At 42.8% G+C, this 27,022-nt stretch overlaps 2 protein-coding genes across 3 annotated transcripts; one reads left to right on the top strand and one right to left on the bottom strand.

Annotated features, from left to right (window-relative positions):
• Positions 1-411: 411 nt before the first annotated feature.
• On the top strand, positions 412-7,894 carry rcn1 (reticulocalbin 1, EF-hand calcium binding domain). The gene is made up of 6 exons (XM_053424042.1): positions 412-876; positions 2,490-2,683; positions 2,770-2,948; positions 5,184-5,244; positions 6,255-6,454; positions 6,584-7,894. The coding sequence occupies exons 1-6, from the start codon at positions 650-652 to the stop codon at positions 6,689-6,691; spliced, it is 969 nt and encodes a 322-aa protein (XP_053280017.1). The 5' UTR covers positions 412-649; the 3' UTR covers positions 6,692-7,894.
• An 8,099-nt stretch (positions 7,895-15,993) lies between these two features.
• On the bottom strand, positions 15,994-26,628 carry wt1b (WT1 transcription factor b). 2 transcript variants are annotated; one of them, XM_053425993.1, is made up of 9 exons: positions 23,411-26,628; positions 21,360-21,482; positions 20,066-20,165; positions 18,864-18,944; positions 18,050-18,155; positions 17,785-17,929; positions 17,401-17,490; positions 16,874-16,957; positions 15,994-16,704 (listed from the first exon to the last, which is right to left on the bottom strand). In XM_053425993.1, exons 1-9 carry the CDS (start codon positions 23,829-23,831, stop codon positions 16,583-16,585), a joined length of 1,272 nt encoding a protein of 423 aa, XP_053281968.1. In that variant the 5' UTR covers positions 23,832-26,628; the 3' UTR covers positions 15,994-16,582. The 2 variants fall into 2 exon arrangements, with proteins under 2 accessions (XP_053281968.1, XP_053281967.1); XM_053425992.1 differs by having other exon boundaries at positions 16,865-16,957; positions 23,411-25,411.
• Positions 26,629-27,022: the final 394 nt, after the last annotated feature.

The raw sequence follows: 27,022 nt of genomic DNA on the forward strand, positions 1-27,022 counted from the left end.
AGGTTATAAACTTTTACAGGTTTGTGTATTATTTGGGGAAAGGGTCGATTTGAGGCTGTGGGGCCTTGAGGCCAAGTTTTAACCTGTGTACACAGACCTGCACACACTCACACACACAGGGGGGGGGGGGGACATGATGCTGCCCCTGAGGCCGCTTGTCGTGAGGCTGCTCCCTGGACTTCTTGTTCCCACGCTGACCCACGCTGAGTCCACTCACTCACAGCGGGGACGAGTTTGAGCGTCAGCCTGCAACGTGGCGCCCGAATCCCGCTCGTGTTACCGACTCCCCCGCGGACCAATCGCGAGTACCCTGCCGGTCCACAAGGCTGGGCCCTGCCTGAAACGCACGCCGTGATTGGCTGTGCGTCAGGCGGCAGGAAATCCCGGTTTGGTTGCATCCCATTTCCTCGAAGGAAAAAAAAAAGGTGGGACAGGATTTACCTCCCCAAAAAATACGCACCGGAGCGTGAGTGCGGAGTGCGTGTGATCTGAGTGGAGCCGGTTCGGGTTCGTGTGGATGCCGCAGCAGAGAGAGGGAGAGCTCGGTGTGTAGCGGTGCAGCCACTGGGAACTTGCTCCACAGACCGCTTGGCGCATTGTGCGGTGCAGAGTCACAGGCCTGTGTCTCAGGAACCATCAACTTCCTGCCATGGACGCGCCGGGCTTCGTGTGCGCCCTCCTCCTGTGCACGGTGGCGGCGGTGCACGGCAAACCGACGCTGAGGAAGGACCGAGTCATCTTCCAGGACCCGGAGCTGCTCCGGCAGGCGCACGAAGACAACAAGAGCTTCCAGTACGACCATGAGGCCTTCCTGGGCAAAGACGAGGCCAAGACGTTTGACCAGCTCACCCCGGAGGAGAGCAAGGACAGACTCGGGTAAGACCATTATCATTATTATCTTTATTATTCTTTATTCTGGTACATCAGCTGAGAACCAGGCCACCCACTCATTGGCAGCCTCAGGGTTGTTGCATTGAACTTTTGTTTTGTTGAATCACGTCCTCTCACTTCCCCTTCTCCTCCACTGTTGCGTGTGTCTGCTCAGGCTAAACTACATTAAAACTTAACAACGTTCATGAGAGGGATGTGCATGAGGAAGATGCGCATGAGGAAGATGCGCATGAGGAAGATGCGCATGCCAGCACACCCACTGCACAGGCCTGAGTGAAGCAGCGCATCATTCGCACACACTCCTCCTTCCAACAAGACCTAATTGCTTACATCTCAATTATACATCATCGTCATCATTATCATTAAAGAAGCATTCCTAGGTGATGGAGTTGCAGTAAAGTGCTGTGGCAGGAGGCAGACTTCATGCGCAGTGCTGATGTCACAGGCTTCAGGTGCCACGTGGTTCAGTCTGTCTGGGTGACAAGTTGGCACCACGAAACACACGTTGGCTGATCTGGGCTCTCCCCCAAAAGAGAAGCTCGTTCCTGTGGTGCTGAGAGTGGGAGGATCCCTGAAACATCTCAACGTGGCAGCCCCAGCTCTCAGAATACACCACCGCTACTCTGCACTTCTTGAACGCACTGAAATGGGTTTGCCTGCCCCTCCCACCAGAGTCTAATTAGAGCCACATGCCTCGTAGTAAAAAATGGCACTGCCAAATGTATATTTACTTCTGATTGTTGGTGCTGGTGACCACAGGCTTGTGCGCAACTCATCATTGAGTTAGAAAGTGAATCAACTGTGTTTTTCTAGCTGCTTTTCTTACCCGCCACTCAAAGTGCTTTACTGCATCAATCAATCGGTCAAATTGTATCTGTATAGCCCATAGGGACAAATCACAATGTGTCTCATTGGGCTTAACACGCTGCAACATCCTCTGTCCTTAACCCTCCAGAAGAACGAGGAAAAACTACTGAAAAGAAAACCCTGTCGGCAGAGAAAGACCCTCAGAGAGAGTCATATGTCAGGGATCCTCTCCCAGGACGGACTTTAGGGCAGATAGATATCACATGTACCAAAACAGCAATATTTACAAACAGTGTCTAACATAAATGGAGAGTTGTTTAAGGGGTATTTATACAAAGAAAGTGTCTGACAGAGATGAAGGGAGCAGCAGTGTCTTGTCTCCTTCACCCACACAACACTTCTATACACAGCTCTTTTTCTATCACACCATGCAAACCCTGTCGGCACAGTCACCCAAGAATGTGAATGGAAAATAGTCTGTATTTATATAGATCCTTTCTAGTCTTGATTGCCGCTCAGAGCCCTTCACAGTATAGTTTCTCCATTCGCCCATTCCCACACACATTCACACAGAGCATCTATGAGCAGCACTTTCAGGCTCAGTTTGAGCTTCTGTAACTTGCCCAAGGAGTCATCGGCATGAGGAATGGGGGAGCTGGGGATTGAACTGCTGACCTGGTTAGAGGACAACCCGCTTTACAGCCACCCCAGACTTTACTTTTCCGTGAACATAAGACAAAGTGCCATCAATGTCTCCAACAAAGCGTTTCCTCTCTTTCCTTGTCTCGCAGAAAAATCGTGGAGCGGATAGATGGCGACGCCGATGGCTACATCACCACAGACGAGCTGAAGGCGTGGATAAAGCGTGTGCAGAAGCGATATGTGTACGAGAACGTGGCAAAGGTGTGGACTGACTACGACCTGAACAAAGACAACAAGGTTTCATGGGATGAGTACAAGCAAGCCACGTACGGATACTACCTGTGTAAGGAGCCACTTCTTTAAAAGTACAGTTTTAAGGTATAACATTGGCAGGCACCACAGTAACCTGGTTTTAATTCCCCCTCTCAGCCAACCCGGAGGACTTTGAGGAAGCCACGGACCAGTTCAGCTTCAAGAAGATGCTTCCTCGTGACGAGAGGAGGTTTAAGACGGCGGATCTGAACGGGGACCTGGTGGCTGACAAAGAGGAGTTCACAGCCTTTCTCCACCCGGAGGAGTTTGAACACATGAAGGATATAGTGGTTCTGGTAAGCCCTCTGTAACCACCCTTTAATTAAATGTGATTGGAAGAGGCAGGGTAATAAGGCTGGTGTTTGTTGTCTCTAGAGATTCCTCAGAGGGCGTTCTAAAAGCAGACATTTCGATTAACACTGAGAACAAACTAAAATCCAGTCAAGGGAAAGTTTAGTCAGAAATCTACTTTCATTACAGGAGCAAATCTGAGTTTTGTTCCTTGTCTTTAATCTTCCTGGTCCTCTCAGATTAATGTTCTTTGTTTGGATGACTCCCAAATGAAATGTTAACAGAGTCTGGAAATCCTTGAGTTTCTGTATTTTCTTTTTTTTGGAACACGTCCAGAGGGATGGTCCCACTGTCCTATTTAAGACTCTCTTTAAATATAAATTTGGCTGCGTTGGAGCAGTTGTTTGGCAAATGTTAGCAGCGATGCACTATGCAGCTGTGTTCATGAAAGTTGTACCACCCATTTGACAGAGTTAATTATTAATTGCTCATTTTGATGTCACCGAATGTTAACCAGGGAACGGTTCCACCTGTGGCGTCTTCACTGATTCTGGTAAATCTGGATTCAGCTCAGTTTCTCACAATAGGAAGAAAGAGATTAGGTTCCTTCTTTATCTTTCTCACATTCAGTCGTATGAGAAAAATTCAGGAGACACTTGATGGCTCTGGTGTAACATGATTATGGGACAGATAACTAAAGGAGCTCCTAGAGGAAGGAACGTGAAGCCACCTCACCGAGCACCAACTCTACACCTACACTCTCATTCACATAACAGGACGCTCTGTTGAAATGTCCAGCGTCACATTTCTTCCTGCTGATCTCTGCTGCTCCGGCTTTCAGAGGCTGGAAACCTCCACCACAGCTCAACACTGCTCACCACTCCAATCATTACCCTCAGGTGTATGCATGTGCACAGAAAACACCACCTTTTATTTTGCCATGCACGGTACAAGGTTTTTGTTTTCACAAGACAAATGGTTGTCATCATATATGTTCAGATAATTCCCATGTTCTGAATTTTGTTTCATGTAAACGATCCATCCATCTCAAGCTGCTTTCAGACACACACTGGACTCTGGAGAACGGACATTCTCCAGAGGGGCTTTATGTCCGAGTGAGAGGCTCCAGCTTTTCTGCGGACTTACTCCAGAGATTCTGCGAACAACATCCAGAAGACATGTATAGGCTAAATATAGGTTGCCAGCTTACTACAGGAACAATACATAGAGACCAACAACCACTCATGTTCACATTCCCACCATCTTTATTAAACGTAACCCCAATCTGCATGTCTCAGGACCAGAGTACCCAGAGCAAGTTCACACAAACACAGGGAGAACATGCAGACTCCACACAGAAAGACCAAACCGGGATTCAAACCAAATCTCAATGTGAAGCAACAGTGCTGACCACTGCTCCAGTAATCAACCATTGACCATTGAATCAGTCAACCCTTCCATTCACTACAGTATCAAACCGCTGCTCAGCTTCACACCACATTCAATTTGAATATAACCAGTAATTGATAATGATTTATTTAAAAATCATCCCATGAATTAAGTTTACAATGCACACATGTTGTATAGCCTTGTTCCTAGTCTTAAACTATGACATGAATGTTACTGACTGACCTTGAATGCAGCACTGTGATTGTGACATGTCCCTCACAAGCTCACTAAAGTAAGAATACCTCTGACACTCAGTGTTTACAGATCTACAGTGGCCGATCGCTTTTTCATATTTAATGTCTTGTTTACACGCAACCTTTCACAGGTTATAGAAAATGGATGGGTGCTCTTATTTATTATTCGCCCGCTATTAGAGTAGAGAAGCTTCATGTCCATTAATGATTCAGCAGGGTTCAGAAAGGCCGTCTCACCTGCAGGATGTATACACTGATTTGAATCTGTGTAGCTGCGTGCATGTGATACCACCACATGCACTTCAGTTGCTAAACATGCAAGTGTGTGGTTGTTAACTAATGCTCACACTGCAGACCATCAAGTGACCGTTTAGTTCAATTCAAACACCGTCACATCCAGGGTGTTGGAGAGAAAACGATCGAGCAAGGCTTAAAAGAGTTTTGCTACATGAGAAGGTGTCTGTTAGCTGACCCCCGTACATTCACTCATCCTGCCTGGGGCAACCTGTTAGTCTTTTATTACTCAAAGTGAAAGTTTCACTGTTATTGACCCGTTTGTCTTCATTTAATGACACCAATAACTCCTTGTGAATGCAGGAGACCCTGGGGGACATTGACAAGAACGGCGACGGACATGTGGATGAGGACGAGTACATCGGTGAGTTCAAGCAATGAATTCAAGTGAATCTAATACATTTTAAATAAACAAACCAAAACACAGTAATGGAAATAACAGCAATATAACCATTCAGTGGTAATTAGCTGCACAAGCTAAATACATAGTGCATCTAGAAAGAATTGAGACTGCTTCACGTTTTGTTGTGTTCCAGACTTATACTAAAACTGTCTAAACTAGGCTTTTCCTTCTTCGGTCACGTCATAATGATAAATCAACAAAAAAAACTTTTCTTTTTCAAATTTATTGAAACGAAAATCTGAATGATCTCTTTGACATGTGTGTTTTTATTACTCTTGACATTTAGCTTAGGTATCAGTAATAGTTCTCCTTGTATGGAGTTCACTGATTTCACATTGGCTGGAAAGGCTCACATCTGTATACAGCCTTGAAGCTGCCAATGACAGAGCAAAGAAACTTCCTGCGGAGGAAGCCAATGCAGTGATTTCAGAACTGGTGTAATGTGCTTCCCTATCTTGGTGTTTGTGAGGACTGTGTGAGCTGTGAAGGCGTCAGAATATTGTAGCCCACTGTAAATGTTTTTCTGTATCTTATTTAGACAGAAATCCTTTGATTCTTGCAATGTTTTTTTTAAAGATGGCATTAGGCTGTTTTGGTAATTTTTATCATTATAAGTCCATAGCTACAGAAAAAATGTCCAGCTTGATTAGGGGATTTGTAGCTATGGAATCAAGGTGAGCACCGACTTTTGACCTTTTTAAATGATTTTTCTTTTTTTGTTTAGTTGTATAAAATTCTGGCACAAACATTCATTATTCAGTAAATGTAAGGTGCTGCAGTTATGTGGTGACGCTGTTATGTAGAGTTGTGTCATTTGCACAGTTATGATGGGAGATGTTACAATATTCTATTATCTGAGTGAGCAGAAGCCTGTAGATACTAACTAGAAGAGTCCCGTAAATGGAGCCTTGAGGAAGGCCACCCAGTTTTCCACTCCTCTGCTAACATCCCATCTGTATTTGTTGTTTCAGCGGACATGTTTGCTCATGAGGACGGGGGTCCTGAGCCAGAGTGGGTCAAGACTGAGCGGGAGCAGTTTTCTGATTTCCGAGACCTGAACAAAGATGGTAAAATGGACCAGGACGAGATCCGCCAATGGATCATGCCCCAAGACTACGACCATGCCCAGGCTGAGGCCAGACATCTGGTCTACGAGTCGGATCAGGACAAGGTACAATGTGACTGAGATTCAGCAACAAGCTCAAGTCTTGTGTCTTTTCTTCTGGCCAAAATATTTCACTACATTAAATATTGTTATAACATTTACTGATCTTGCGATTCGCTTGTCTTCTCTTCTCAGGATCAGATGCTGACCAAAGAAGAGATTATTGAGAACTGGAACATGTTCGTTGGAAGTCAGGCCACCAACTATGGAGAAGACCTCACCAGGAACCATGACGAGCTCTGAGCTCTGTGTGTGTGTGGGTGTGAGTGGGTGTCTGTATGTGTAAGAAGGGTTCTTGAACATCTTTGTCTTTAGAGACAGAATCACAGACTCTTCTGCCTCCTCCTACCACCACTGCCACCACGCCATTGTTTCCTGGTAATAGTGGGACGGACGTCAGTGTGCGGAACTTTTAAACAAACACTGTAGATTTCAAACAAGCGGAGGATGAAGTTCTGTCCTGCCACTAGGAGTCCGTCTCGGTGTTTGCGTCGACTACTCGGTTTCTGACATTCAGGAGCAGAGCTTACTCTCCATCGATGGTGCCTTCCAGCCGCATGGCCGGCTTCGCTGCCTCAGAGATCTGTGCAGACAGTCTTTTCATAAAACCCGTCAAAGCTGAATGCTGAGCTTTACGTGAATGGTCAGATACAGGAACAGCAACGTTAATGTGAAACTACAGCCCGAAACGATTATGCTGGTTTTATTTATTTATAAAAATAACTTCTGAACTTAAGGTCTGAGTGTCTTACAGGATTACAGTGTTCAAATAGAGATTTTTTTTTTTCACTGAAAACACGTTGTTTTTTTTGTTTGCCTTATTGTTATTATTATTTTTGAATTAGTTTCATGCTATAAATCTAACTAATCTTTAACGGAATGGTTTTTGCACGCGTTTGTTTTTATTTTAGGCTGTGAAAGTTTTTTTTGTTTGTTAGTATTTTTGTTCATGGTTTGAAATGTATTTATTGATCTACTTAGGGCCAAACGTTTGCTCTGTTACTTTACAGCTATTCAGTTTAACTCAGTGTTGGATTTTCTTTGATGACTCTAATGTATGAAATACATAACAAGAGGGAAGACAAGTTTCCTCATGTTCTTGTTACATCTATGTTCATCTTGTGTATCAGATTAACCCAATGTTTTTATTTCCACTGTATTGGACATTACATATACTGTATATTCACCTGGTGATCAGAAATTCTACATTTATCATTTTGTTTTATGTTTTTGTATTCCGAAATCGATATTTGATATGACAGGTGCAAAGAGCTGTGTAGTCAAATTCACGTAACTGAAAACCATTTTCCTCCTCATTTTTCTTGTTTCTTTATTAACCCAAACCTCAGCTGCATGAATCTTCCACTTCACACATAGGCACAAACAAGTTTCTTTTTCCATACTGCACATGAGTTTTGTCACAATTAAAGTAAAAGTAAAGTTGTATTTATTTGTGTATGAAGCTGCTTAACATCAGTATTGAGAGAACAAGGAATTATAATTTATAAAAATTGAAAAGAAATACAACAAATTTTCTGCAAATTTTGGTAAAATAATTTATGGTAATGTAATAATATTACTTACAATTTCAACAGGGCCTCATTGTCTGTCAGTGCTCGGGCCCTAAAAAATGAAATCCTGCAAAGTCGCTTCTGCGCAGGAGATGTAGGAGGTAAATATATATATTTTTTTAATTAAAGTAAAAAATAATAACCAGGATTGCTCAACCCTTGAAAGTACCAACTGTGTGACAAAAAATTAATCTTGGAGTTAGTTTGTATCTTATTGTGATGACACTCATCTCAATTTGAAGTTGATCTGATGTAAGCCCTGGTACAAGTACCTCAAAGTAAAAATGTGGAATATGGCCAAAATGGCCACTAAATACAAAATAGCAGGCTTCCTGTTGCGTTTTTGAAATTGCACCTTTTTTGTTTGCCTGGTCATGCTACACATTTGTATCAATTTGTGTGAAGATCGGTCAATGCGAACATGTTCCGGGGGTCTCGGGGCGGGTCAACGTTGAGCCATTTTTACCACGCTCATTGAAAATTTCTCCAGAATCCGTAGATTTTGACAACTTTCAAATTTTCTGCAAATTTTGGTAAGAATCTGAGCATGATAAAGCCCTCAAAAAGCCAATTAATTTGCCTGTAAAAAACAAATAACCCTTACAATTTCAAAAGGGCCTCAGTGTCTGTCAGTGCCTGTCAGTGCTCGGCCCTAATAATTTCTTTACAAAAAATTTCTTTTAATTTTTTCCAAAAGGAAACATTTCAGACTAGCACTGAAGACGTCCTCGGTGGCTGAGAAGCACAGGTGTGTTTTGATAGCTACGACTGAACAGCTAAGTTATATTTAAGACTTTTTAAATGTGTTTCTCTCTAGAGCGTCTGTCCCCAATCTCAGGGGGTCTGCACTCACTATGAATATTCCAGACATTTCCCTTTTGTCTTCTCACATGGGCTCACTCTCTGGACATTTTACAATGGGGGCTGGCAGGAATATTTCTGGAAGTACTCCCACAATTATGTTCTCATGTACAGCCTCTTCAGAACATTTCAGGACACATCTGAAAGCAGCTCTAAAGAGATGTAGACATCCAAACCCTCATGGGTTAATTGCAGGTCAGGAGAGAGACGGGCGACAACATGTGTTGAGTTCACACATGTGCTGTGTGGGGTTTAAAGCTTCACACTGGCCACACTGAAGGCAGCTTCTTTGTCTTGGGTGTAGGCCGCCCCAAGTCTTCGAGTCGGTATTCAAGTTTTCGATGCGCTGAACATCAGGAACACGCAAATGCTGTTAACACTTCTCATGACTAATCGCAGTCTACACACACGCACAGCGGACATGGAGTTAAGCTGACTTGCTGCTGCTGCTGGCTGTGGCAGTAAAACTCTTAGATGTAACTGAGAAAGCAGCTCTGCCACCCAGCCTGTCCCCTCTGCCTGCTCATGTGGAACATATGGATATATGTGTGCCAGTTAGCAAGGCAAGTCAAGCGGGACCAATGCGATAAAGCTCATTAGGAACAAGGGACAGGGCGATGTATGTGTGTGCTGTGTTACTCTGTTGTAATGCAGGACCTTCTTCCAACACTCTCAGAACCGCAGGAGCCATAAAACGTCCTGTTTGGTAATTTTTTAATCCTTAACATTTCTTTAGGTTTAGGTGACTTTGCTGAAATATGTTACCAGATTCTTGCATGGTTTCCACTTGCAGAGTGTCGTCCCAGAATGCAAATCCCTTTTTAGATGAATTCCTGCTCCAGGTCTGATGAACAAGGTGTGACTTTTAGTGGCATCTGTATTTTTATTAATTTTTAGGTCCCGATGATCGTAAATCAGCCACAGGATTGATTGTGATGGTACCCAGGGCAAAATTTAAACATGAGGTAGCTTTTAGTCACTATGCACTATTTTAATTTTGCCTCATATTTATACAGATTTATAATTTGTATTTCTCTCCACCTCTGTTGATCTCTCTACCCCTTTCATTACACTCTTTTGAATCTCTTATATTCTCTTATATTGAAAATCATTTTAAACTCTACTGATTTTAAATAGATTTCTTCTCTGGATTTGTCTCTGTCTTGTTCTTAATATCTCTGTTCACCACCTCTTCCTATGAAATCTGCTTTATAAATAAAACGGCCTTGATCCAGTCCATCAGATAATATAACGTTTGCTTTATTGCCATGTTACACAGTGCGGGGGTCAGTCGTGCATCCCACATTTGAATAATTGGGGCAGCTTAAAACACCAAGTAGCTCAATGGACTTCCTCCAAACAGCATATGAGGGTTGTCATGTGTCTGGGTGCATCTGTGCGTCTGGGTCAACATGTGAGTGAAGGTGGATGAGTGTTAGCGGTGCGTAGAGGGATGTGTAAGAACCAAATGCGAGATGTGGAGGGGGGGGGGGGGACGTGGCCTGTGTGCGGCCTGCCTCGCGGTCATGTTTAACAGCCTGCCCCTCCTGTTTATGATAGGATCCTAATCATTCACACTGGGGGAGTGTGTGTGTTTGTTGGTGTGTGCGTGTGTGTGTGTGTGTGTGTGTGTGTGTGTGTGTGTGTGTGTGTGTGTGTGTGTGTGCAGTAATGCCTTCGGACGGCGCTCATATGAGTGTCTGCGTAGATCAACCCCTCTCCACTGACAATAATGAGCCCTCTGGGTGAGGAGAAGGGGGGTCATAAAGAGTGTAGCATATTAATGTCTGTGACCATGAATTACCCCCCCCCCCCCCCCCCCCATTCAGTATTAGTATCCACCAACAATCAAGAGTTACATTTTTTCATTGCACTCTGCAAATTGTATCTCAGCAAAACCAAAAATGGACCATTCATCCGCATGAAAAAGTACACATGTACAGACTCCTCTGTTCCTCTGCTCCCCTCTGACTCTTAGCATCATGACCATGGCCTATTTTCCATCGGAATTTATCTGCGCTTCCTCATCTTTGTCTTTCATCTCTTGTGTTTGTTCCTTCCACCCCGGGGATTTGAAGCTCAGGGTGAGGTTGGTAATGATCTTCGAGACATCTGACCCATCCTGAGGCTTTCATAACAAGCTTTCTCTCCATTATATAATAACATGCACAATGGTAAAAAAGAAAGAAAAAGGACAATATCGTTCATTATCAAGCTTTTTACACGAAACACTTTATATGTCTTACTTGAATTTGACATGTTAAAACTTTTCTCTGCATTTCTTATTCAAGGTCAAGTCATTATTTTCATAGTTTTATCACGGAAACTGCAGCGAATAAGGAGAAGCTGCCCACAGAAGAACTTACTATTAATGCCGTCACCACCATAAAGAGTAGAATTACTTCTACTTCTCAGTAAGCAAAAAGTTATATGTCTTAACTAGAATTTCACCTAGTAGAGCGCAAACCTCCGCCAAGGGCGACCACTCAACTCAAATTAAAACGAGCCTTATAGTTCGGGCCATATTACTTTTCTCATCTACACATTAGCTGTAGGTAAAAGCCATACAGAAGCCATAGCATACCATGCAGCAGCTGAAAAAGACCTACACCCTTATGGAACCACATTTAAATCCACTAGACACAAATATGTATTTGGATATGCATGAAATTGCACACATTCATCGATTTCAGTCCCCAAATATGTTTGAGTCATGTATAATTACCAGAACAATCTACAATTTAAAAAAAGAGCCCATACTTATTGCAATGTTAAAGAATATATCCTAATCTATGATGCAGATCGCACTAACATTTCACAGTCTACATTCAAAGCCTGTACTTGGATGGCATTTTAGAGGCTGATTCTATTTATCTCTTTATGTTATTTGTTGTGTTTTGTGCATCCCATCTCTCATGGTTTTATAAGACAGCAGGGGTTAAATATTTGTTAGACATGAATAAATAACTTGTGTTCAGTACCAGGCTCTATAAATAAAATGTGACTCAAAAGACAGGTTGTGTTTCCAAAAACGTGTAGCCCTTCACTGAGAAATGGACTTCATCTTCAATCATAAATCACAAAATAAACAAACTCTTGATAGAATATCATGAAGCGATTTTAGATTAGCAGGACATATATATATACAAAAAAAGAGCCGTTTCTGATTTGTGGTCAGAATCGTCTAAACCCCACTCATGATCTCAGTGTCTCTAAAACTCGGGCTCCAGCCCCGATGACACGCAGACCATTTCCTCTGTGTTCGTGCAAGTAGTGTGATTGTGTGTGCGTGTCATGTGAATGTAGGCTAATTCAGCGCCTTGCATGTTTCTACTTCTGGAAAATGAAGCTTGAAGGAATCCATCAATCTTTCATGCCATCTCTGAGAGAGTGGGTATCCATCTTCTCCCCCCCCCCCCCCCCCACACCCACCACCACGGGACACTACTCCTCCTAGTGGTGATGGGACAGAACCATGGGTAGGATAAAACCCAGTGTCTTTAAACAACTGCTCCTCGTCCATCATCGTGAGTTTTTATGTGGCCGTCAATGCAGTGTAGATATGAAATAGGCCATTAATGACTACACAATTAGAGAGGAGGCTTTAAAGAGCCATACATTTCAATTTAGGAACCATAAACCTAGTGAGTTGGTAACTAATTGTAACTGCCTTTGGAGTAATGGGAGATCTTTGGACTGAGGTCAGGATGACTCAAACTCAGTTTCAAGCAGCTTTTTACGCGGCTGCGGCGCTGCTCCAGCCGCCCACTCGCTCTGACAGGCCGCCGCATATCCTATTATGATATATGCGGAGAGGAACTTTTCGAATTTTAATTAAAAGACGAACAAAGTGGCCCACAGTGGAGTTCATGACAGTGAGGGTGGAGACAACGTCATCCCAGTGAGACTGATATCTTTGGACAAAACGCCTCTCTCGCTCCATTTGTCAACATTTGTCTCCCTCCTCTCCCTGGTCTTCTCTCCCCACGTCCCAGCATCTGGATACCTTTGGGATGGGGGGGCGGGGGTTGAGAGAGACAGAGGAGGGGGTGAGGCAAGGTCTTTTTTTCATCCGTCCCATCCCACTGCTCCCCGGGGGGCACGGGTTGGTTTGTGATCTTGAATCTCACATGATAGAGACACATCTAATCCTGTTAGGAGTTAATATCTTCCAGCGGAGTAGAGGAGACAGCAGGAGGGAGAAATGAGGAGAAGATGAAAGACGGGACAGGCGAGGGGAGTTATTCATATGTTTTTTTTGTAAAACAGCTCTATCTGTCTCTATTTGCTGGCCCACATATTGGTTTTGGGTTGGAGTATACATAGTATTTGTGTTTCTGTGCCTGTGTACTCTCATGGGACCCTCCCGGCTGCTGCCTGCGTATCCGACAGACTCCTCTCAAGGTGTTTTCCCCTCGCTGTCTTTCTGTATCTGCTCCATCTCTGCTCCCTGAGTGAGAAAGTTTACCCTCTAGGCCCCATCTGAGCTCCAGGCCCCCCAAGGCCTCTGCATTCCCAGTGCTCCTACACACCGGAGCCCCTCAGGCTCCCTGCTATACCACAGGGAAAACCCCCCAAGAACCCCTAGGCCCCTCAGACTGCCGAGCAGCAGCTCTGCACAAGAGAGCTGCAGCCTGAGGGGAGGAGGCGGGGGTGTCTGGGAATACAACTGAAAACATGCTTCACTTAACATATGAACAGTCCCCGACAGCGCCTCCTGTTGGAGTAGCATTTTTTTTTTTGCATGTGGGCCTTGTAACTCCTGTGAAGTTTCCTCTCTGGGGCCTTGACCTTGTTAACAATCCCTTGAGGCTCATAGAGGCCTCTGTGTGCTACATGTGCACTGACCTTTCCAGCTCCCAGAGGTTAAATTACGTCTTTTTTTTGCCCCAAAGAATCACAGCAGGAGCTTTATGCTGATAATAAATAAATAAATAAAATAATAATATCTCTCCTTATTAGACCAAGTCATTGAGAAGCCTCATTATTACATCTGCCTAAGGGAGGTCATGTTTTCACCCCCCGTTTGTTTATTTGCAAACAAGATTACAAAAACAACTGAGTGGATTCTCATGAAACTTGGAGGAAGGATGTGGTATGGGTCAGGGGAGAACCAATACAATGTTGGGCCAGAATCAGATTTTTTTCCACCTTGTGTCATCGGGCATTTTTAATTTTCTCATGGAAGAATTTATGGCTCTTCAGGGAAGAAATCCAGCACATTTAAGAAACTAATATCTGTGAATGTGTGATGTGTGACTGAATCTAAGGGGACTGTTGCTGTTGGGCCTTGACAGAGATACGTCCGCTACTGAGGGCCATTCTAATTCTATGTGACTTCAAGCAGAGTGCAAAGAAGGTAAAGGTGGTAAGTTGCATACATCATGGAGTGAACTGTACTTATTTCTTGGCTCTGATTGAGAGATGGAGGTTATATCGCGCTCGCATTCAAAAGGAAACCTTCTGGGGCGCTTGCCTGCGGTTCTGAGGCTGTGAAGTTAGCAGGCCTGCTGTCCTACAGATGTCTTGGGCTGTGCGTTACCAGGTGTGTGTCACCTGAGATTACCCACGCTGACACCCCTTAAAGGCAAACAGCCAGCAGTACAGCTGAGGGGGCATCTGGTGGCGTGTGTGTGTGTGTCTGTGTGCGTGCGTGTGTGTGTGTGTGTGTGTTCATGCATTCAGATCGGTGGTAACGTTTGGCAGAAAGGGGAACGGAATGCAGAGGTTTGCTGTGTTATCAGATATCTCCCATCTGAAACTTTCTCAATCAATTTCTGGAATGTAGATCAGGTACATCAGTGCAGGGTCGAGGTCAGCGTGTCTTTGAGTGTGTGAGGATGATTGGAGGCATTTAAAGCATGCACGCTCACACACATACACACACACACACACACACACACACACACACACACACACAGAGAGAGTCTTGGCAGTCTGCAGTTAAGAGTGAACTGGAGTGAGTAAAATGCTCAACTCTGCTGTCCCTCTGATCTTCGGCCCCCTGCTTCCCGGCTCCCCTGCAGAGCGAGAACAAAGAGAAGCACGTCTTAATCAAAGTGCAACGGATTAAGAAAAAGAAAAAGAACACAACATCACAGAGATACCACCTCGCGGCCATTACGTGGATTGGAAAACCAACTTGAATCAGCACTTCAAATGAGCCGTACGTGACCCCTGAAATGGGAGAGCGGCGTCTTAATCTCTCTCGCAGGGTCTGCAGTGGGAATGAAACAAGTAGAGTGCAGCTGCAGAGCTAAGGCCTCCGGTAAACGTGTGCAGGGGTTTCCATCTGTGAACATGTAGCCAACAGCTAACTCTACATATGTGCTTGTACATGTGTGTTTACATTGCTTTTCCAGGTATGTGACTTCATTAGCCCACAGAGCCATGCTCATGTTTTATTAACGTACCTGCTGCAGCTGAACCATCCCATCGCTCGTCGTCTCGCACACGAGCTGACACACAACTCCATCCACATCATCCATATTTGATGTTCCAGGGCCTGTTCTCAACGTGCCTTCCTGTTTCTCACGTTCATTTTTTTTTGCATTAACATATTTATTGTGGAGATTCAGGGCCACTAAGAGGAAGACGGGGTGGATGTGGGCCATATGAAGTCCTGAGGTGGAGTATCTCACTGTCGGAGGCCCATGTGCTGGAGTGAAAAGGCTGATACTGCCATCATGTGGATTAAGGATGCAAAGTGTCGTTTTAAACCGAAGGCTATTATTTACGTTTGTGTGTGCGTGTGTGTGTGTCTGTGTGTGTGTGTCAGGGCGTTTGCAGAAGGGGGCAGTCAGTGAAGTATAGAGCCAGGTGACACTGAGGTATGTGTCTTCTCTAATGAGATTTATTGGGCTCCAGATGTTCGTGGTTATGAAGATGTGTGTTGGAGATTTAGGAGGGTGAGACCTGCACCCTGTCAGAGTCACGGCTGGGGTGCTGGTTTACTGTCTGTCACCCACCACCCCTCACCTTGACCACCCCCCCCACCCTAGCTCCCCTGCTCATAGGTGGCCTCTTAGCCCGACAACAACTACAACATTGGTCATTTCCCCCCCTCTCTCGTACCCACGCGCAAGAAAGCACATACACTTAGACTCTCAAAACTGATGTGGAACGACATTTTATAAATGAAACAAAAAGCACAGAAAATACAAAAGGAATGTCTATAGATGTGGGCAAATACAAACATATACAAAGGTGGTGGTGGCGAGTGTAAAGATATATGTTCACGTTCCACCAAAAGCAACAATTCTCCTTGCTCAGCTTCATGGACAAAAAGTTTGTCCATTCCCTAAATCCAGTTTACACGGTCCAGCACATTTTTCAAGGTGACGTAACTTTAACAATAAAACAAAAAGCCAGTGCAAGTGTACTGAAATTTCAAAAATCAATATTTTTCCTCAAAAAAATCTTCTTGGCTCAGATTTACCGTATCCTTTCAAGGTCTGAGTTTTAAAGTCAGATGAGCGAGCCCTGGTTCAGGTGCCTCTCGGGGAATCTCGTGGATCATCTGTGAGTTCTTGAACCCGACGTCATCTGGGCGGCTGAGGGAGGCATCAGCTGTGCTCATCCCATCAGCGAGTCTGACAAGGCACCATAACCGCTGACCAGGCTCCAAGCTTCTCTCTCTACTAGCTGGCACAACATATTGTCACCTTCCTCCTCCTCCTCCTCCTCCTCGTCTCCTCGCTGTTCAGATGGCAGGCTGCAGCTTGGTCAGGTTCCTCTGGTGCATGCTGTGGTGGCGCACCAGCTCGTCAGAGCGGGCAAACTTCTTCTGACAGTTGGACCAGCGGCAGGTAAAGGGCTTCTCACCTGACAAGGAGGGGACGAGCAAAGGAAACACAAAACAAGATAAATTGTTGCTTTAGAGTGAATTCAACCCCTGGGAATGCAAGCTGGTGTTTTGTTGTGCATGACTTGTATAAAGTCAGACAAAAAGGAATGGAGACGTAGAAAATAAAGGTATACGCACTTGTTTTACCTGTATGAGTCCGAGTGTGCGTCTTAAGGTGGTCTGACCGTGAAAACTTTCTCTGACACGTCTCGCACTGAAAGGGCTTCACTCCTACACACACAGAGAGAGAGAGAGAGAGAGAGAGAGGGCGTGGGGGTCAGGGCCGTGGGAGAGAGGGAATGTGAAATGAGAGAAAGGTTGAACGTTTAAACATTTCATTAGATCACTGTAAGAGACGAAACACTTTACAAATTACTAAAGATCGTTTTACAAAGTTTCTTATATCAGAAAAACATGAGGAAGTTCTCTTTTGAAATTCAAAATATTTTGAATTAAAACATAAAAATAGTTTGGAGCTTTTATGAAGTCAATCTTTGAAACATAGACAATATTTGTCTAATTATTGAAACCAGGATTTATGTGGTAAAAGAAACATTCTTTTTTATTGTTCTTAGGACTAAGAGAGGTAGTTTCTTAAACTTTGAGTCATGGTGTTTTGCACTGGATTAAATTTGGATTTACAATAACTCCCCCCAAATGAAACACTTGTGTACCTGTGTGTCTGCGCTGGTGCCTCTTTAACTGGTCTGAGCGGGAGAATCTGCGGCCACAGTCTGTGAAGTCACACTGGTAAGGCTTCTCTCCTGCAAAATAAAACACCCACATCGTCATCATCAACATAATCATCATCAGCCATCAAAATGATTCATATGTTACGTGATTAGATTTGATTCATCTGGGTAACGTTTGCTCCATCTTTATCGATCCTCCTTTCACACACACAGCTACACACACACTCAAACCAGAGCCACAAACTCTCCCTGATAAAACACGTGATGGTTTTATCTCTTCTTCAGACTTTGTCATTGTAATGTATGAGGAGAAGATGTCTGCCGGGGTCCGAGCAGGAGTCAGTGGTGTAAATCACATCGTCTCACCGGTGTGTTTGCGGCCGTGCATCTGCAGATGTGACAGTTTGAAGTATCTCTTGCTGCAGCCTGGATAAGCACAGACAAATGGACGCTTCTCATTGGCCTCTGACCTCACAACAGGAGGAGCGATGCCAGGTACCCGTCTGACGTCCTTTAGAAAGAGAGGATAGAAAGAAGAGTCAAGAGGGCTTCATGGTAGAGATGTTCCTGTTGCGTTTGTATTAATTGTATAGCTGTGTATGTATGTGTGTATGTGTGAGTGTAAACTGACCTGTAGGCCTCTGAACACACTGTGTGCGTGTATGTGGTACTGAGCACTGACAAGCATGGGTGGAGGTGGGACTATGGGCTCACTGTCATAACTGGTTGTATGAACACTGCAGGGTAAAAATATATTAAATGGAATTAAACACGGCAAAACATTCTATAGCTACAATATAGTGCAGTTTAGTATAATGTAGTACAGTATGCCAGATAATATAAATAAACAAAATTCTAAATATAATAATACAAGAAACATTTGTAGTTTTATTTCATTGAATAGAAATAGAAAAATAAATAATTCCCTCTTTAACAGCAAGCACACTTATGGAACATCACAACTTAACTACATAATAATAATAATGATATTAACAATAATATCAATATAAGGTATATAATATAATATTTTTCATGATCGGTTACTCAATTAATTAAGTTATTAAAATTTAATGTTTAGAAAGTATCTCAAGATTTGAAACCAAGTTTTTTATTTTTTTAAATCTAAAACCACAATTTTTTCACGCACGCACGCACGCACGCACGCACACACACACACACACACACACACACACACACACACACACACACACACACACACACACACACACACACACACACACACACACACACACACACACACACACACACACACACACACACACACACACACACACACTATTCTCCTCGTCCTGATTTCCCCAGGCAGTAGGCCAACAGCCATCTGGTAAAACCCTCCTTTTCCTCCCTCACAAACATCCAACAATATAGTATTATATAGAAAAATATAGAAAGAGTGAGAGTGAGAGAGAAAGAGAGACGCTCACCTCTTCATGGAAGACGCCAGGCTGTTCATCTGGTTCCATTTTACACACTCCAGCTGAGATGCCATTTGGTAAACGTTGTCACTGAGGGAAACATAAGAACAAGAAATATGGTAATATATTAGTAAATGAAAAATTATGAAACCCGCTAATGTAATTAGCTGTGAGGATTTTTGGTAATTTGGTTTCTTTGTTGAAATGCAATTTTTGGGGAAAATCCAGAAATGATAAATCACTGATAGTATGTATGCTACAGGGTGTCCTTCCTGTCTTATCTCTTCCCTTATATGGATAATGAAGACACTTCATTCAGGGGAAACTCCAAACGGTCGGCTTATTAACACATCCTGTCCGCCCACCACACTCCTCACTGGCTTCATTAAAAAGCATGGGCTCTGGGCCATTCTTTACCTTGGCAGACCACACTGGTGTGTTGTACAGAAACACACACTTGGACATGCAATCGTGCACTCTGCGGGGGTGAGTGCCTCGGTGCCTAGCACACCACGGCCCGGTGCATGACATCACTCCGTCCTCAGTATCATTAAAGGTGGGAAACTGTTTTTGGGGGAATTCTGGACAGCATTCCTTGAGAAGTCCTTGAGGGAAGGATCATGATGGCTCGCTAATCAGCCCTGAGCTATGTTACACTGTGGAAAGACTCACTGATATCTGACATATATACACTGTGTGTGTGTGTGTGTGCGTGTGCATGTTTCTGTTTTGTTTGAGGGTTTCCAGCTCGGGCCGGACGCACTAACAACAGTGAAGTCTTCCCCCTTCTTATCAGCTGCTGTTCCAGTATTTGGGGTGCACATGTTCCTTTCCTCCAACAACATCGCAGGGCGGCATTCAAAGAATTTCATCCCAATTTACCCTTTGAGACGCTTCACATCAAAATGAAAACAAGTTGGAAACACATTCAGAGGTTAGAATAAGCAGACTCCCTGTCCTAGCTGCACCCCTCCTCCCATCACCTCTTATTTACACTGAACTTTTACTTTTTGTTCCTCATGACGGACTCAGGCACATCAGCAGTAGATCACTCAAGTGTTTGTTTTGACCTGCTGGGCAACACTTAACCTCAGAACAAATTAGACATTAACGCAGGATCAGAGACAGTGAAATGTTGACGGGGAGTTGAATCTCCAGTGGAAAGAGGATTCAAGGTAGCAGGAGTCAAATATAGCGACAACAAACTGTACCTGTTGTAGTTTCTCAGCAGCAGAGCCTGGCTGCTCGGACACGATTCTGAAGGGTTGTGGCAACCAAACATGGGAGGAGGCGGCCCGTACTGCTGGTCAACTGAAATAAAGAAATTAAACGTTTAAATACTTTCATCTTTGCTCTAATACATTTTACAAATTTTTAAAGAAAACGGATAAATTAAATAAAAATGTATAATATATATTCTATTTGTAATAACTACAAATAGAATATATACATTGTTTTCTTCAGATTACAAGCAGTGCTGAAGAAATCGGTTTAAGTAATGCTTCACAGACAATGCCTGTAACCCCCCCCCCCCCCCCCCCCCACAATATTAATAATGTCAAACTGAAGGAAAAAGATTGAGTATAAAAACACAATAGAGTGGTTGGTTTTCTCCCTTCAATTTAATTTGAAGCAAGAACACAGAGTAATTTGACTGTAGTTACTTTGTCGACTAGTTAGTTGGTATTGTCTGGCAATATGACGTATAGATAGTGATTATTTCTTTGGTATATCAATTACACATTGGTAAGAAATTACAATTTAGAAATTATCCAGGGTATTTGAACAATGTATTTGACCTCAGATGCCCCCAATGTTCAAACCTAAAGTCAAACCCTTTTATAAGTTGTTACGGTTGTTCCTATTTCCTTTTCTTGTGATCCACTAATTGATTAAAAAACTCAGTTTCAACTTTACTTAAATTGCTAATTGCAAAGCGGCACACTTTTCATTGTCCCACAACAGCTTGCTAACTAACACATGAGTCTTACAACTTTCCAAAGGATGATCTTGTCCAAGATTATTTGTATTATTTATTGTTTTCTGTCCCGGACTTGCCACTACAAACATTCAAATTCACTCCTCTTTATAAATAAATATACTGACTAATAGATCATTCCAAAGACATGGTCAGGCACAGCTTTTCTTTTCAAAGAGAGAACAGGACAATTAGAAACAGTGGTGCTTTTCAGGTTCGTATAGTATATTAGTCCCCAGACAGTTTTTGACATTCCAGCAGTCACATAAAGCTGTTTCCTCAAGTTATCACTTCCAGAGTCATTCACCATACGTATGCTTAGAGTGAGAGGAAGGAGTGTGTTTGTGTGTGTCTGCTGGCATGAATGTGTGCGTGTGCGCACACAAGATGGAGAGAGATGAAGGAAAATAGCGACTCTGTTGTGATATGAAAAATGACAGGTTACTTATATAACCTTGCCGTGACAGGACAGCCTCCCATTCTGCGAGTCAATTTAGTGGAAAAACGTTGGGGATGCAGACAGTTACCTATGTTGTTTGGAGGTGACAGTGTGTCCTCGTGTTTGAAGGAGAGGCTGGAGAGCTGAGGGGTGTGGTGGGACGCAGCGTGACCACAAGTAGGGCTGCTGTCCAAACCCACCGCTCCATAACCTGACAAAAGAAAACAAAAGAGAGAAGGAAGTTAAGAGGATCTTATTGGTCGGGTCGAGTCATTAGAATGCCATCACACAAATGACTGTAACAGTTTGAAGCTTGCACTGTCTCCAGCATCTGAGCGGTTTATCCGGATCCTAGAAGCTCTAAGTGCCTGCAGGGTTACTACAGAGACACATTCGTCAGACGACTAAATCCACTTTCCTTGTAACATATCTATTTTTTCCAGCCATCACTCTTCGGCCTTGTGGTTGCAGGCAGATGGAAATGGAAATTTGGCAAACACACCTCTGACAGGCCGAGATGAGCCACTGTAGAATAATCTCGATAAAAAAAAAAACATTGAGAAGAAAGGAATTGCACACTTACAAAATGTATTTACGTTTGTTTGTTGCGACTGCAAAATGGTAATCATATATAGTAACAATGCATACAGTGAATACTGAGTTAAATTAGGGTGGCAAATCTGTTAATAGTACATGAAATCAATCATACAACCACATGCGATGTGCGTCTACACATAGAGCCTGTATCCTGAGTCCAGCCCCGGAGGGATCTTGAAAAGTTTAAAGAAAAGTGACTCTTCTTTAAATCCCCCCAGCCTGTAGAATGTTACTCTGAGCATTTTATCACTTCATCAAAAACTACTTTCCACTGAGAAAACAAGACTCACAGCGCACTGTTAGTCAAAGTCACATCAGCCGACACTTTCAGGTTTAAATGTCTGACCTCTGAGTGATGCGCCCCAACAGACAGTAAGCACACAGAGACATATCATATCCACTGTATGTTAAATCAGCACGGGACATACAGAACAAAGACGTTTTATTCCAGATTTAAATATTTAAAACCCCCAAAGATGTGTTTGGTGCGGGTTAAGCATTAAAAAAAAAAAAAAAGTGTTGGTCAGTGCGACAAGTCCATTTTACTTTCCACAGCCTGTATGACATCAGCAAAAATTTACTTTTTCATTAGTATATATTTTTTGTATATGTATATGTATATCATATGTTATTTGTGTTTTTACACCTGGTGTGGGAGACACAAAGTTTTACTTTTAAAACTCTCACAAAGTCAGTGGCAGTTGCAGAAAATGATCTGCAGGAAAACTGCAAACATACTGGTTATGATATTAAATTAAAATTAGCCAATTTCTTTTTTTTTTAAATAAGTAACACAACAACCAAAATAACAATCTTTCTTTGGTACCAGAATGTCTAATTCTGTCCTCAATATTTTTTATGATGAGGCATAATTTCCAAAATTAAAAAGATGTGATGTTACCAAGTTTCTGTTCACAACTGTGGGTAAAATCAGCACAGCATCATAAAAAAACTTTGAATGTGAATCGTACAGACAAACCTGCACTTCAGAAAGCTATACTTTGAACGTGTATGATTACAGAGACTTTGCAGTAATTAAACTTGATAAAACCTTATAGATGATCTACCTAATCATTTAATTCCAAATTAAACACATATTACTGTTGAAATAACACTTATGGAATAACTAATTATATATGATGATGATACTACTAATAATAACTGTTATAGTGAATCTGCGAGTGACTGAATTTCCAAGGCATTAAAATAATTTCTACAGGAAAAACTCTGTAAACCCCAGTGGACAGGAGCCACTGGTGATCTCTGCCAGATGATTACCAGAAATCTGTCAACCTCTTCCTCACATGGGACAGAACGACCCGGGCGAGCTCATAGCATCCTGCTCAGACACAACACTGTTGACAAACCCTAAACACGGAGTCACATCACGAACACAAGACAGGAAATGTGAAATAACTGGCTTGTAATAACACCTAGACTTCATTGATTAGAGTGTGAAAACAGCTCCTCATGTTTCGTGGGCGCTACATAACTAAGCTAATGAGAGGAGACAAAGGTGGGACTGGTAATCAGCAGGCTTACCCTGGTTCCTGGCCGCAGGGGGACTGTCCACACAGCTGGGCAGGTAGGTCCCATTGGGGAACACTCTGGGTTGACCTGTGGTTGGTTCTCCGAAGGCTCCGACCCGACAGGGGCCTGCCCCTGTGAACTGGCCTGAGAAGTGCACTGTGAAGGCCCCACAGGGTCCACAGTGAGGGTCCTCTATGGGGTCCGCGGTCCCCCAACCTGGCTCCTGCTTGATCAGGGAGGGGTGGGAGGGCAGGGAGCTGTAGGGAGAGCTTGGATGGAGGTCCAGCAGTTGGGTCCACTGGCCAGTGCCAACGGACATCCCACAGCCGCCACCAGCTCCTGGTAAGGATGGCATGGGAGGCGCTGGAGTTAAAAGGGTCAGATCTCGAACGTCTGACCCCATGGACATGGCTCCATACGGTTCAGTCAGCATTGTTGAAGGCAGCTCGAGACAGTTCACAGGAGAGTGAGGGTATTCCAGTGAAGACACGGATGGGAAATTAAAAAGTCACAGTAATAAACTCCTACAAGCGCAACAAAAACTCAACCTGAAGAAACAACGAGCACGAAGGAAAGTCCTCTACAGAAACAAACATCAGTTATCGCAAATCACTACAGGAGCCATCTTTTCCAACCAAATGACAGCATTGATTGAAGGCGCGATGATGAACAAAATCTGCCAAATCTGATGCTCCCTGTGTATCTGCAGCCGGTGGAAGAGGGAGTCAGTGAGGGTAACAGTGCCTTGTCCCTCTGTCTCTATAATGTCTGGCTTTCCTTACTCTCCTGAAGGCTCAAATAGTGCATAACTCAGTGGACAGGGGGAGGAGCGAAGGAGGCTGAGAAGAAGATGACTCCCTGGCCGTGCACTTCTCTGCAGATCCTGACTAACAGCACATTTGCATGAGCGGGCGTTGCTTTTGATTCTTTGTTTGAGTGTCGTTCAAATTGATTAGTTGCATTAGTTTTTATGAATATGTTTGAGGTGCTTAATTTAATTTATGTTATTAAATTCCTCTGAAAAATGAGGGACTTCGTTGAAGGGGCTTAAAGTATGGACAACAACAAGTAAAAGAGTGTTTCTACGTATTTATTTTCCTGTGTGTATACATCACAACATATGGATATCTGAACATGTACAACTGAATGAAACCGACAAAGTTCAAAGTTTAACGAAATAAAACACAATTTTATTTTTTATAAAAACTAAGATGATTTGCCCTTTTGACCTGTGGGTTTCTCGCAAGCTTTAACATCATTTCTGACTCTTCTGACTCATCTGTTACATGAACTATTTCCCAGTTTCTAACTGGATGGGGCAACAACGTAAAGAAAAGACACGAGAAAAGGAAAAAACGGGTGAGTCACAACAGCCCACACTTGGTTTGGTAAGACAATAGTCTGTATATAAAAAGTAAATTATTAAGTACGTTTATTATTTTAATTATAAATATGTATTGATTCATTAAGTTTATCTTATATTATTATTTTTGTTCTGTATGTTTGTTTGTTTGTTTTTATGCAAGATGAGACAAAGTCAAGAAAACAGATCTCCACAAAACAAAGAATCCAGTATATTTTGATGAAGATTTGATAAAGGGGCAGATTAAGGATTGGCTTTTTCTCTTTCTCCAACATTGCGAGAAAGCATATAATACAATTCAATTTGGATTTGGTGAATATAAATGTGGTTTAATAAGGGCACTGTTTGAAGGTTTGCACTCAACTGAGAGTTCTAGTTACTATTATATTAATTCCAATGAAGGCGTTCACATATCCAAATTTAGAAAAGCTTTTTTTATTAATTGATATATTGGAGGTTTTTACTTGTGATTTGTTTTCTTCATTGACATATTAAATAACATAGTTAGTTATAGTTATAATTAAAATGTAAAAATAACAAAGCACGCAGAAAACATTCTCTGAATTATCCCATTTTGGTAAAAGCGCTCTTTTGCTAAAAGCTACTTCACGCAAACTGCATGGCCTTGGAGCAGAGCCACATCACACAAAGGATAATTATTTATTAGTGGAGGAGAGGGGGAGGTATGTGTGTGTGTGTGTGTGTGTGTGTGTGTGTGTGTGTGTGTGTGTGTGTGAGCACTTAAGAGATAGGGGTTTTGACCTTAACTCAGTGTAGAACTACAGAAGAATGCAGTAAGTTGAAATATGCCAGTGAATTCAACACAGCTGCTGTGGATCTTTTAACATTATAATATTTGTCAGTTCAGCAGTTCGGTGCCTCGTTTACACTAATGTCTGAAACAGTGAACAAATATACTATGCTACATCCAGTGGAGCATAACAGTCAGATGTGATGAGAACATAATGCTCCCTTCTGTCTTCACTTCACTTTACAGTGTATATGAGAACGAGTACCTTGATCTTTGTAAATTAAAAAAAAAAATTGGCTTGACCCTTGATTTCAAAATCTTTGCTGTAAAAAAAATGATGCAACAGTGAATTAGTTTAACAATGTGATTTCATTTGTTTTATTGATATCATACACTCAGCATGGAATTACTCCACTGACGATGCTGAGAGGTGAAGAGTGTTTCGTCACTTCCTCTCAACACCATCTGGATTATTATAGTCTAGGATTCCAGTGAATGTAAGTGACCACTGATTCAACTTAAGAAGAAGCGGTGGGAGGGGGTAGACGGACAACTGAGATGGGCAAAGCGGGGGAAGCAAGAAAAACAAATGAGAGTGAATTCAAAGACAAAAAAAACAGTAAGAGTGGTGAAATCTGCAGGCAAATTTCTGAAGAAGCATGGACACAGGCTGCTGTTGTTGACCCACAAGTCTTTATTGCACAATCACACTGATAAATCCACTTAAATCCAGTTTTGGTGACTATTCTTTTGGACGCTCAGTTGACGGATCACTTGATGCGGCTCGACAGATGCATATTCCACTGTGATTGGATTGGGAACTATAGCAGACTAACTTCTATAATGTGAAAATGTCAAAAAAACAAATCTATCTCAAAATAGTAGAGAAGATAATATTCCTGGATCCACCCTCTAAAGCAGATCTGCACCAACATTAAGAGAGTTCTTCACTGACCCATAGCACATCCTTTCAATAAGTTTCATATCAATCCGTCATGTTGGTTTTATGTTATCTTGGTCACAAACATACAAATCAATAAACAAGTGGACAGGGGTAAAAACCTAATCTAGACTCAAACAGAACTAGGTCTTACGACGTGTTGTCAGCTGTGAAAGTCCGAAAGTTATCGTCATTGTTGGGCACTGCCCCCCCCCCCCCCCCCCCCCCCTCCAATCTGAGGTCAAAAAGGTGCGTGGGGGAGGGCAGTTTCCTGAGCTATTTAATTATTCTCCTGAAAACACATACTGACACTTTAACTCTTTTCAGGACAACAATAAACCCTGTTTGACCAAGAACTATCTGACAATCTAATAATCCAAGCATATCTGATGACAATCCATTTTAACAGTCATAACCTCTGAAAGATAAACACAGATTTCTCTGGATGATTCGTGGTCTCTGACTTACTCTATTCTGGGAAACAAACGAGTGCAAAGGCAGACCCGTGTCCCCGGGGATCACGCAGACATCCAGAGGACGTCCACGTAGCCCATTTCAAAATAGCAGCAA

The sequence above is a fragment of the Pleuronectes platessa genome, chromosome 1, assembly GCF_947347685.1.
Source record: "Pleuronectes platessa chromosome 1, fPlePla1.1, whole genome shotgun sequence".
NCBI lineage: Eukaryota > Metazoa > Chordata > Actinopteri > Pleuronectiformes > Pleuronectidae > Pleuronectes > Pleuronectes platessa.